This window comes from Anoplopoma fimbria, unplaced genomic scaffold (genome assembly GCF_027596085.1).
Source record: "Anoplopoma fimbria isolate UVic2021 breed Golden Eagle Sablefish unplaced genomic scaffold, Afim_UVic_2022 Un_contig_9093_pilon_pilon, whole genome shotgun sequence".
Classification (NCBI taxonomy): domain Eukaryota; kingdom Metazoa; phylum Chordata; class Actinopteri; order Perciformes; family Anoplopomatidae; genus Anoplopoma; species Anoplopoma fimbria.
In genome coordinates this window covers 60,001-72,328 of record NW_026553769.1, presented here as the reverse complement: position 1 = coordinate 72,328, position 12,328 = coordinate 60,001, and the positions used below count along the sequence as shown (strand labels likewise).

The window sequence follows — 12,328 nt, the reverse complement described above, 5'->3', positions numbered from 1 at the left end:
CAATTACCGCATAATGTGGACAGCAATATGTCAAGGATTTGACTTTATTTACTACTTGTCTTGACAGGGAGGCAGTGAAGATTAGAAGAGGATGCTGAAGTCCACAATATCTCTTGATTTTTAAGACAGGATTTGATATAAAACCACCTAAAGAGTACTGACAGATAAAGCTGGTGATAAAGCGACCTCTGATTACTGTTACACTGAACAAATATGAACTGCACATTGTGAGAGGTAAAACTAAACATTGTGGGCCATCAGCCCCTCTCAGTGGGTTTCTGAAAAGATCGAGAACAAGGTGACTAAAGTGTGCACGTCCATGAAGCATATTTATTACATATATGTGTAAAGGCCTAGCTGCATTGATCAAATAATCTGCTCTTCAATTTGTTGAAAGAGCGGAAATTATTGCAGAACAGGTTGATTGTTTTTGATCCAAATGTATATCCAAATATATTCATCTTTTTTTTCGTATTTTTATGACATACAATACTGACATACAATACTTCATACCATAGTATTACTTTTTTCAAGAAATACTATACTATGTTTTTTCATACCTTACTATACCTCGGCTATCCATGATCATTTTATGACACTCTATAGTAAGACTTTAATGACATACTATAGTATTTCTTTATATGACATACAATAATATGACTATTTTCCTGACAGATCCTGAAAAAACATGAACATTTTCCCAGTCAGCTGTTGAATGTGACTGCTTCTCAGCATAAACAGACATCACTGGTTGTTTGGACTGTCATTGATGTAATGGACTTTATCATTTTGTATGCTCGATTAAGCAACGTTACCTTTGATAAGATTTGTGTGGAAGGTAAAATGCTAAATATATACTCCCTTTCTTTTTCACTAAGCAGTTGGTTAGTGGAACCTTTAATCTGTATTTTCCCCCAAGAATAGAGATGAACTATCTACAGTATAATTGTCTAACCATTTCAGTAAATCTATGTTTTTTCTTGGTAATTTCAAGAACTGGTGCAAGTTACCACTGATACAGATCTTTAATCATTTAAAGAAGTAAACCTACTACTTCTAGGAATCTTAAATCTGGTGAGAATTCTTTTTATCAATGTACAGATCAAATAAAACACAATGAACCAGCGTAAACACAGGATAGTTATCGGTTCAAGGGTGAACCAACTGAACCTGAGCTCACAATCACAGACAGTCATGCAGTCATGATGGGTTTATTACTGACTGATATTTTCTTAGCTGCAGATAAGGAATATAACTAAAAGACAGTGACTGAGTGCACCTTGCTAAAAGTATTAAATAAAGTTTATTTAAGTTGTCTTATTTATTTTATCATTAATACTATTCTGTCGAATTTGAAATACTTTTTCGCCCTTTTTGAGATATAAATGTTAATTTTAATGTCATTTTTCTTTAGTTACTTGCAAGCTTTCACACTCATGTAAACTCTGCTGTTTGAATTAAGTTTGATTAATTCAATAAAGATACAGCTTTGTCATGGTACAGCTGTTATGGTGTTGTCTTTTTTTATTGACTGCATCCCAAACACTTTAGATCAGTGTGACATTAAAACAGCATCTCCAGGTTATCCATTAATCAGAGTCTCGGCAGGCTAGCATTTTAATCAAACTTGGAAAGTTTAACCATTAGATCACTATGCCGATGCTTTCAGAAGAAATCCTGGCTTAAAAAACAATAAACTCTGTAACCCTGACTCAAAGCTGCAACTGATTAACCAACGGTGAAGACAGCCCACTAAAGGGGGTAAGACAGAGACGAGCTGCAAATGTGCTTTTTGCCGGCTGAGAATGGGCAAAGCAAAAGACTCTGCGGTGGAGGAGAGACCCCAATGGGACAACAAGGCTCAGTACCTGCTAACATGTATTGGATTTGCAGTGGGAATCGGAAACCTCTGGCGTTTTCCTTACCTGTGCCAAATCTATGGAGGAGGTGAGATGCTATAACATGATGCACCAGATTAATTAAGTAAAGATTTATAAGTTTCATCACCTGTGTTATTTTTTAATTGTGTTTCAATGATTTCAGACTATTTTCATGATTACGAGATACTGAATTGAATTGCAAACACTTTGGATTCTCTTTCTGCCTCAGTGTAATTAGTCATTAACAAATGGAATATGCCAGTCATTGTCCAAAATATGAACTTAATCTGTGTTTGATTGATGGTGGTTGACATTGGGGATTGTTTCAAATCACGTAGTGTTTAAATGTATTTTAATGTATAGAGATCTTTAGTATTGCAGTGCACTTATTCAGCACATCCTTAAATCTCCCTTACTATGGTTTGATTAAGGTCATACAAATTACTTGTCCTTTGTTTTGAGAACATGATCACCAAACCATGATCAAGACCAGAGTGCATTGAGACCGAGGTAAGACCAAGAGGGTTTGACTAACTGAGAGGTCAATGCTTACTTCATGTCCTCAGGTGCTTTCCTCATCCCCTACCTGATCGCTCTGGTGTTTGAGGGCCTCCCTCTGCTCCACCTGGAGCTGGCTATAGGACAGAGGTTCCGCATGGGCAGCATCGGTGTCTGGAACTCCATCTCTCCGTTCCTGGGTGGAGTCGGTGGGTGTCCTGGAATCATGTGTGATGTTTATTAGGATTTTTACTTTCATGAGCTGAAAACTTCTTTGTGGTACTGGAAATGTTGTTCATCACTTATTTCTCATACGTGTAGGAATTGCCTCCATGTTGGTGTCATTGCTGGTGTGCATTTTCTACAATACTCTTCTTGCCTGGGTGCTCTGGTACCTCTTTCACTCTTTCCAAAACCCGCTGCCGTGGAGCCAGTGTCCACTCAATGATAACCTCACAGGTAACAAGAAACCCCACCAGTCATCACAGCTGCTCTTGATACGTTGATTGTCTGCAGTTCTTACTACCACAGGGAGAGAAGTATTGAATAAAACACTATTAATTAAAAAAATGCAGTTTCAGAGACTAGTATAATTATAATAAAGTTACAAGTTGCAAGAGGACTCTTACCGATCTGTCTCTACTTCAGACTTAATAGGAAAACTACTGGATTTATATTGTTTTATGACACAAAGGGACCACACCATAAAAGAGCATGCTCTTGATCAGCGACAGATACTGATATGTGTGGCAAAGTGCACAAATCATGGTGTCATTGAGTTTCATCATTACCAGATTTTAAAACGTTTTATGATGATACAGTTTTTTAAATGTTACACATTTCAGATGTTTTTAATTAAACTATGCAGAAACACATCTCTTAAAGTATTTTGATACTTAACTCTACAAAAGTTAATGGATTGCGCTTCATTCCAAATTCAGGGAAAATGATTGAGGGTTTTGCCAACATATGGCTCTCGGCATGGGGATGGGGAACAACAGCAACAGCGCTTACAGAGATAACAGTGTTTACCTTGGATGACCTAAAGGGGTTACGTTATCACAGAGAAGCTCATATTACAACACAAAGGGGAGAAAATATATATTCTCTACTCAGGATGCCATTAATCCACTTTATCTTTACACTGCAAAGATATGTTCACTGCTACATTAATGCTCAGAATTCTGAATTTAGCACCTCTAAGTTAAAGTCCTAACAGAATTTCATAAATGTTGTAATCCTCCTTAACTTGTGTATGCTTTCATTTAGATTATAATACAGAGTGTGTGAAGAGCACTCCAGCAAACTACTTCTGGTACCGTGAGACCCTGAACATCACATCTGACATCCAGACCAGCGGCTCCCTGCAATGGTGGTTGGTCATCTGTCTGGCCAGCGCCTGGTGCATGGTCTACGTCTGCTTCATCAAAGGCATCGAGTCCATGGGGAAGGTCTGTTTGTGCTGCGAAGAATATGTTCACTGCTGACAATCACAGTAAGCTGTAGAAAGAAAGAGTTAATGACAACTGTTTGTATTTTTTCCTGTTTCAGGCTATGTATGTGACAGTCCTCTTCCCTTACCTGGTGCTGACTATCTTCCTGATCCGTGCCCTCACTCTGCCTGGAGCTACTGTTGGACTGGTGTACCTCTTCACTCCTGATGTGAGTTTGTCCACTCTGCACTACAGCTGATGCAAGATCGTATGCAGGACACAATGACCTGATGTGCTGTGTTTACCCTTCGCTGCAGTGGGAGATACTGAAGAACCCTCAGGTGTGGCTGGACGCCGCCACCCAGATCTTCTTCTCGCTCTCTGTGGCCTTTGGAGCACTGATAGCTTTCTCCAGCTATAATACAGAGAAGTAAAGACTAAAAAAAGAAAATACTTCCACAGTATAATTTGGATGATATGTGTGTGATGTTTTCTCTGTTCTCTGTGTCCTTCAGAAACAACTGTGAGATGGATGCTGTTCTAGTGGGAGTAATAAATAGCGCCACATCTCTCTACGGCGCCATTCCCATCTTCGCCATCCTGGGATTTAAAGCCAACACCGCTTACAGCTCCTGTATGAAGGAGTGCGTATGCACAAATATTTTATGTTATTCTTAAACGTATTGCTTTTCCTGCTGATGCTAAAGAGGCAGATTATTTTGGGGTATCCGATTCACAGAAACATCCTGGCTCTGACCAACCACTTTGAGCTTCCAGACCAGAACATGACAGTGGAGAACTATGATCACTGGTTGGAGTATCTAAATCGTACATCTCCAGGTGAGGTGGCCCGTGTGGACCTGAGGCCCTGTGACCTGCAGTCATTTCTTGACCAGGTATTGTAACAAAGGTTACGTCATTGTAACCCTAGTTCTGTAAGCACAGACTTCTGCCTCTACTGGACTCTTTGGGTAAAACTTTCCTCTAATGACAAACATACATATGCCCAATGCTCATTTGCGTAATTGTAGCGGGCCAATAAGGACATGCCTATCCGAATACATGCTAACCCCACAGTATATAAGGCAGCACACATCCTAGACACCTTGCAACCTCTTCAGCGAGTGGCATAGAGCGGCAGGGCCCCTTGGTAGAGGGCTTAACCCTTGCCTATAGAACAAGGGTTATATTATTGTAACCTTTGTTCTAACTCACAAAGGCTCCACCCTCTACTGGACTCTATGGGTACAATAGAGGGCGGAGCCTGTGTGAGAAACACATTCAATCTTGTGCATTGCATTCTTTTTGTCTACGTTTTCTAATTTCTTTCTTCCTTTTTTAAATCCTTTCTGTTTTCTGCTCTTACCTCCCTTTTCTTTTGCTGGAGTGCAGCACATAATATGCCGGTAAAACATCTACAGTGATTCAGTTTATGCTTCCTCCTCACTTTCTTGCCTCTCTCTGCATCCTCCTCTCCCAGAGCGCTTCAGGTACCGGCCTGGCTTTCATTGTGTTCAGCGAAGCAGTGGTAGCGATGCCGGGTGCGCAGATATGGGCCATACTGTTCTTCACCATGCTCCTCAGCCTGGGTCTCTCCTCCATGTTTGGCAACTTAGAGGCTGTCCTCACGCCCATCAAAGACCTCAAAGTACTGCCCACGTGGATCCCTGATGCACTCGTAACAGGTAAGTTTAAAGTGATAGTTTGGGGGTTTTGAATCCGTGAGCGGTAAATCATTTTCCTGCTGCCTCCTCTCTGAAGAAACTATTTTTCTTGACTTCCTTAGGGGTGATCTGCTTGGCAGCCTTCTCGATGGCTCTGATCTTCACAATGGGTTCGGGGAACTACTGGGTGGAGATCTTTAACAGCTACGTGGGCTCTGTGCCTCTGCTCATCGTTGCATTCTTTGAGATTATTGCAGTGATTTATGTCTACGGAATGAAAAAGTAAAAATTTCTCCCTCTCTTTGTTACTCTGTAGTCTTTTGAGATTGAGATGCCAGTGTGCTAAACACTTTGCTCTGGTCCTTGTGTCCCCTGACAGTTTTAGTGAAGACATCTACTTCATGACTGGGAAGAGGCCCAACATTTTCTGGAAGGCATGCTGGATGGTGATCAGTCCTTTACTGCTCCTGGTGGTGTTGATTGCCTACGTGATCATCCAGGCACAGAAACGCCCAACTTATCCCACATGGAACCCAGACTATGTAAGTATATCAAAGGTACTGACATCGAGATGGTTCCAGTACTGAGTCCAGTCTTGAATACATTATATACATATTTATATATATGTATGTAGATATAGTGCTGTCCTAAGAGTAGAGGAAAAAGGTACAAGTGACTATTTAAAAGATGCTATTATCAATATTTCCTATTAACTATTGATCAAAGACTACACGTATGTAAAAGGTGGACAAAGCACTCGTAGCAGCCGCAAAAAGACAGATGTTTCCCAAGTAGCTGGAAGAGACCAAAAACAGAGCTTAAAGAGAGTGAATATTGTACTTGCACTTGCGAGTGACCTTGGGCGGCACCCAAGCAACCAAAAATGTATAACTGAATGCAGGTTAAGAGGAATAGTTTTACTTTCTTGGAAGTAGAGTTATTTGCCTTGGGTGAAGGGTGACAAAGCTAGCCTGGCTCTGTCCAAATGTAAATGAATATGCCTCTCAGCACTTTAAAGCATTTAAAGTATTTTGTATATTTAAACCAAACACAAACTAAAAAGTAAAAATGGGTTGCGGTTTTATGGGGAATTTTGTGGTAGAAGTATTTCTTGGTTCAGCAGAGGGACTTTGAGTCATTGTAAGCTAATTGCTTACCGGCTGTAGCTTCATATTTAGCGCACAGATATGAGAGTGGTATTGATTTAAAAGATAGAGAATAGAGAATGAGCACATTACACAAAACATTAAACAATTTCTCAACTTACAATATTCTGCATTTAATACTTATTTGTCTTTTTCTTCAGGAACTATTCCCCAAAACTGAGGTGAAGCCTTACCCAGACTGGGTGTTTGCCATAATCGTCCTCCTCTCTGTATTACCTGTGATTCCTATTCCTCTGGTGGCTCTCTACAGACTGATCTGCTGTAGGATCAAGAAGTCTTCTGCTCACACTGACCTAAATCCCTCCTACAACGACGGCTTTGAGGTTGAAACACGGGAACAGAAGAACCAAAGAGCTTGAGAAATCGTTCTACGGACAGCTGACATATAATCAGTCATGTTTTGCATGATTACATTCATCAGGAACTGACAACTGTGAACCTTAATAACAAGAGGGGATTTATTTAACATTGAAAGTCTTTGTTTTGTACATTTTTTGTGTATTGTACATGATGTAAATTATGACACTAAACATCAATGAATGAGATCCAAAGCTTCCTGCTCTCACTTAAATTATTAACACAACAGGATGAGAGAACTTCTGGGAACTTATTTACATACGAATTCTCTGCCAAGTGACGTCATGTCTTCTTTGTGGAAAACTACCACAAAGTGTAAATCAAAGTCCAGAGACACAAACGGCTGTGGGATGAGGTGAGGTCTCGTACAGTAGCTGGATGATTTTCAATCGTCTGTCTTTATTGTGTTTATGATTAAAGGTTTATCACGTGTTTTATGACTGAGGAGTTTTTCTTTCTCTAAAATCTTCCATTACACTTTGGAACAGATACACTACTTTTTTTTAATGGCACACTGAAGATCAGATAACCATTTTCAAACCTGAGGATGAGAAAAGAAAAAAAAAAAGTATTTTTACTTTCTTAATTTTGACAAAACTCACAACACAATGACAGTGATAACCAAGCTAGACATAATACTGATCTATGCCTTTGAGCTGCTGAGGGTTTCATAGTTGGGTTAGGAGCTGTAATGGGGGCTCGCTGGTGGTCTACATCTGGATGGCCATGAAGTCGAGTGGGGTCCTGGGGTTAGTGGCCTGTCGAACCCTGGCCAGCCTCAGATCCCCCAGACGTCGCTCTAGACTGCGCTTCCCTGTCAAGAAGATGACAGCAGAAATATGCTTTTTCTCTCTCTTATTGATAGTGAACTGTGAAATTCAGCAACCTGAACGATTTCCAGCACCGTTAAAATCGAATTAAAAGGCGGCAATAAACTGTTTCATGTATATGAAAGATCCTGTTGTATCTAGAATTGTTGGGTTTTCATATTGTTCACTTATGGAATCTTTTCTTAATGTGACCCATGACTCTACTTTCCTGGCCCTAAACAAACACGTTTAATGTGTCTGAGTTTATGATAAGGCGGTGCAGTGCGATTGTGGTGTTCATTATGGCATGAAATTGTGCTTGTGTTTCCACTTGATTGGACCCTTTCATTGCAACAGCAAGGGAATGATTTTAGGTAGCTTTAGTTGGCAGAGAAACACACACGTCTCCAAAACTCACAAAACACCTTGCATGAATGCATGTATGAGTTCTGCCGCTTTCAGTTTATTGCCCAATTTATATTACAATAGATTGGTATTTGCATCAAAATAACATAAATTGCAACTAAGGTTAAAGAGTCTGTAACAGGCAGAAGAAATAGTTACTGGTAGTAACTCCAGTTCTATGAACATGTGTGCAGTCATTTAACGTGCTTCGCTTTTGGTCCCGCTCTGGGGAGAGAGACACATATGGAGGCTAATGTGAACAGCGAGGACGCCAACATATGCTTTATAAACTTTATTATTATCATCATCATCATCATTCAAAGAATATGTTGTGACAGTAGTGCTTGTCACTTTGTGGTGCCATAGGACAGGTGGTATTGATGTGAAGGTCTTTGTTTCCAGAGGGTACATACGTTTGTGCAGGTGTGGGAGCAGATCCTTGTAGAGAGGACGGTGTTGTGAAAGCACGAGCAAGAAGGAAAGACAGAAGAGCAGCTCCACTGCTTCATACTGCACAACGCCAGTCTGAGCCTTACTGCCCAGAATCAGTCCTGGAGAAAAAAAATGATGCCGATTTTTAAAATTTTGATATTGCTTAAATAGAGGTTTTTCCAGATGTAATAAAAGGGGAAATGTTGCCTTTGTTGCTGAGCCTGATGAGCTGATTGGCGTATTCGGCCATATCCAATATCATCTGCAGGAAGTAGACAGGGTTCTTAGCGACCGTCTGACCGAATGGCAAACTCTGAGCGCACACATGGAACCTAAAGTTAGAAAACACAAAGACACATAATCAAACATAAGAGAACACAAAGATGAGCCCTGCCCATTCAGATATTTACATTCTGATAGAAAAGGGGATCCAATCAGTTCACAGCAGTTATTGATTGATAACCCTCTTAACCCTCATAGGGTGTTCGTATTTCTGTTACACAGGAGGTGCTGCTGGGTCTGGTGGACCCATTGCCTTTTAATTCAACATAATCATTTTAATATAATCTTTTTTTTTTAAATACTCACCAGATGGTTACTTCAACCAAATTGCAAGAAATATAAACAACACATATGTTAAATTTGTTCCCTTTCCCTTTGTTAAATCACATTTATGAAAAGAGGTGCCACTCGTTTTCTTTATTTTTTTATTAAAATGTAACAAAATAAGGAAATGCATCATAAACAGGCATAACTGGGAAACATAAACATAAACATACTCAATAACATCTGTCTGAACAACAAATTAAGGCATTTGAACATGGCAATTATACTTATATCAGACTATACCACACATGAGGGGCAGAGTCTCACTGTATGTGCATTGCATATGTATTTTTTGCACTGCTTGCATGTATATTGGGTTTTTCTGTCCATCATGGGTCCACACGCTTCACAGCGTTTCTTTTTGGTGCTGCCGGCCACAATCTAGAATAATGAAAAGATAAGGATATTTACTAACACTCCTCATCTCAGAAACATGAATTATTATACTACAACCTCATCACGCACTTACCTCAGGCTCTGCAGATGGTGGTTCTGTAATTTGGCAGGATGTGGCACCATCATGTTCCTCCTGAATCCTCCTCACAATGGCTGCAGAGACTGGAGTTCTTGGAAGATTTTGTCTCCTTGCAATGTGAGGTCTCACCAACGTTTTCCCCAATTCCTCGAGAAAGAGACGCCTCTTCTGCAGCTTTCCCCTATTCCACTCTGGGCTTTGGGCTCTCCAAATGACGAAGGCGTTGTATGCGGAGATATCCAACATATCAAAAAATATCACCAGAGGCCATCGTAGGGTCTTCCTTTTGCAGCTGTAAGCTGTCACCAGCTTATCGAGGTTGTCCACCCCTCCTTTTGTGGCATTATAGTCCATGATCATTTCGGGCTTTTGATGCTCCTGGCCACAGATTCTCCCGTCCCTGTGCAGTGTACTCATGAGCACCACATTTTTTCCTTTCTTTGGAACATACGATGCCAGGGTTGTGTCAGCCGTGTATGCAAACTTCGATGACTGGACAGGCCTGTCCTCTTTTTTCAGCAGCTGGGGAGGGAGCTCAGTCCTGTTTTTGCGCACTGTTCCCAACATAGTCAGCTTCCGCTTTAGCAGCTCCTGTCCCAGCTCGTGTGATGTGAAGAAATTGTCGCACGTGATATTGTGTCCAGAAAGTCCTTGAGCCAAATCGAGGACCACTCTCATGCCTTGATTTTTCTCTGGGGCTCCTCCATGGCGTTTCCCTGTGTAGACCTGCAAGTTCCATGCATAAGATGACGCAGCATCACAGGCAGCCCAAATCTTAATTCCATACTTGGCAGGCTTAGATGGTATATACTGCCGAAATGGGCAGCGGCCCCGAAATGGCATCAGCTGCTCATCAACTGTGACATTTGGCCCAGGATTGTAAAACAGGGGGAGACGGGCCACCCACTTGTCCCACACCATCCTGATGGCAGCTAGCTTGTCTCTTTGCCGTCGAGCTGGTCTATCATCACGGTCATCAAAACGGATGGTCCTGGAAATTATTTTGAACGTTTCCAGAGACATCGTCGACCGGAAAAGTTCTCTGCCAGTTTCTTCATCCCACAGGGATTCAGTGGCCTCCCCATTGGACCTGAAAACACCAGCAAGGATGAGAACCCCAAAGTAAGCATCCAAACCGGTTTCGTCCATAACCTTCCACCTCTCTCCAAAAACTTTGCTCCCTTCTAAATTGGTGCAATCGAGGATGATTTTTTTGATCGGGGATGGCATGAAAAGGTCAAAAGAAGACTTGATGTCTTGTGCATGAGTGACTGCCAAGCGTGTAGGTCCTGGTAGCATCCGAATCACATTGGCAGCCATGCGGGGGGGTTCATTTCTTGAGCAGGTAGACCATTCAATTCTGCCATTTTTTGACATCCATATGTTGTCATTTGCAAGCTGCTGACAGTCTAGTCCAATGTCTGGCTGCTCAATGGCTGGTTCTATGGCTGGCTGCTCACCGGCTGGTCCTGCGGCTTGCTGCGCATCGGCTGGCCCTGGGGCTGGCTGCTGGCGGGCTGGTCCTGGGGCTAGCTGCTTGCGGGCTGGTCCTGGGGTTCTCTTGAGTTTCGGAGTAGGCTGACGGGCTGGTCCTACGGCTGGCTGCTCACGGGTTGGTCCTGGGGCTGGCTGCTTGCTGCCTGGTCCTGCCTGCTCATGGGATGGTCCTGGGGCTGGCTGCTCGCAGGCTTGTCCTGGCTGCTGAAGGGCTAGTCCTGAGGCTCTTCTACGTTTGGGAGCTGGCTGATTCTGATCCTCCTCTTCAAGCTCAGTGTCCGACTCGGCATTTTCGGAAATGTTGTCCTCACTTTCTGACACTATTTCCTCTGCATCACTATCAAATCCCTCTGTCTCTTCAAAAACATCTGCAAGGCAGTCTGAACAGAGAATCGCTTTGCCATCTTGATCAGTCGTGATATGGAACCACGCTGACAGAGCCTTTTTATAGTGTCAGGTCCCCAAACTTGGTTCCCGCAAGTCAGAGGGTGAAATGTGTGGGAATATGGGTGTAGATAGTGTTGGGTTCTCAAATTTTGCCACAATGTTGCAACCTTGTGCGGGAACAGTGGGCGCCCACTGTGGCTTCTCGCACCAAGGGTACGAGAACCTGCTCTACTCTCCTCTCTCACACACACACACACACACACACACACACACACACACACACACACACACACACACACACACACACACACACACACACACACACAGAGAGAGGAGGAAGGGAAAATGAGGGTGCACAGGACCTTTGATTTCCACACTTAAACTAGCTCCGGGTCCACTGGACCCGAACACCCTGTGTGTAATATAAATGTGATGGGGGGTATACAGGGGGGTCATTGAAAATGTTTTCTGATTCATGTTCCTCACAGAAAATGAGCCAAAGCCAATGAATCTTAGTTCAAAAAAATAATTATTTGTATCACTTTGATTAAGCTAAAAACTGAAAACGGGTCCCACAGACCCGAACACCTTATAAGGGTTAAAGGTGTTACATTTGATAGTCAGAGCATCAAGATTAAAAAACAAGTATTTGCTTTGTAAAGATTAGGTGGAGTATTGTCAGAAACGTACTAACTCCCTCTGGTTCCCCCTCAAGTTAA

The 12,328-nt window shown here is 42.0% G+C and overlaps 3 protein-coding genes across 3 annotated transcripts; 1 reads left to right on the top strand and 2 right to left on the bottom strand.

Moving 5' to 3' along the window:
* The first annotated feature begins 1,592 nt into the window (after positions 1 to 1,592).
* Positions 1,593 to 7,542, top strand: LOC129116803 (inactive sodium-dependent neutral amino acid transporter B(0)AT3-like). The gene is made up of 12 exons (XM_054627509.1): positions 1,593 to 1,947; positions 2,447 to 2,587; positions 2,700 to 2,837; positions 3,648 to 3,829; positions 3,930 to 4,040; positions 4,129 to 4,241; positions 4,327 to 4,455; positions 4,551 to 4,707; positions 5,292 to 5,496; positions 5,598 to 5,757; positions 5,855 to 6,017; positions 6,782 to 7,542. Exons 1-12 carry the CDS (start codon positions 1,806 to 1,808, stop codon positions 6,998 to 7,000), a joined length of 1,860 nt encoding a protein of 619 aa, XP_054483484.1. The 5' UTR covers positions 1,593 to 1,805; the 3' UTR covers positions 7,001 to 7,542.
* A 49-nt stretch (positions 7,543 to 7,591) lies between these two features.
* On the bottom strand, positions 7,592 to 9,176 carry LOC129116802 (telomerase reverse transcriptase-like). Its single transcript, XM_054627508.1, has 4 exons — positions 9,145 to 9,176; positions 8,852 to 8,976; positions 8,626 to 8,763; positions 7,592 to 7,812 (listed from the first exon to the last, which is right to left on the bottom strand). The coding sequence occupies exons 1-4, from the start codon at positions 9,174 to 9,176 to the stop codon at positions 7,709 to 7,711; spliced, it is 399 nt and encodes a 132-aa protein (XP_054483483.1). The 3' UTR covers positions 7,592 to 7,708.
* Positions 9,177 to 9,387: 211 nt separating this feature from the next.
* Positions 9,388 to 11,887, bottom strand: LOC129116805 (piggyBac transposable element-derived protein 4-like). The gene is made up of 2 exons (XM_054627511.1): positions 9,720 to 11,887; positions 9,388 to 9,631 (listed from the first exon to the last, which is right to left on the bottom strand). Exons 1-2 carry the CDS (start codon positions 11,100 to 11,102, stop codon positions 9,488 to 9,490), a joined length of 1,527 nt encoding a protein of 508 aa, XP_054483486.1. The 5' UTR covers positions 11,103 to 11,887; the 3' UTR covers positions 9,388 to 9,487.
* Between the last annotated feature and the right edge of the window lie 441 nt (positions 11,888 to 12,328).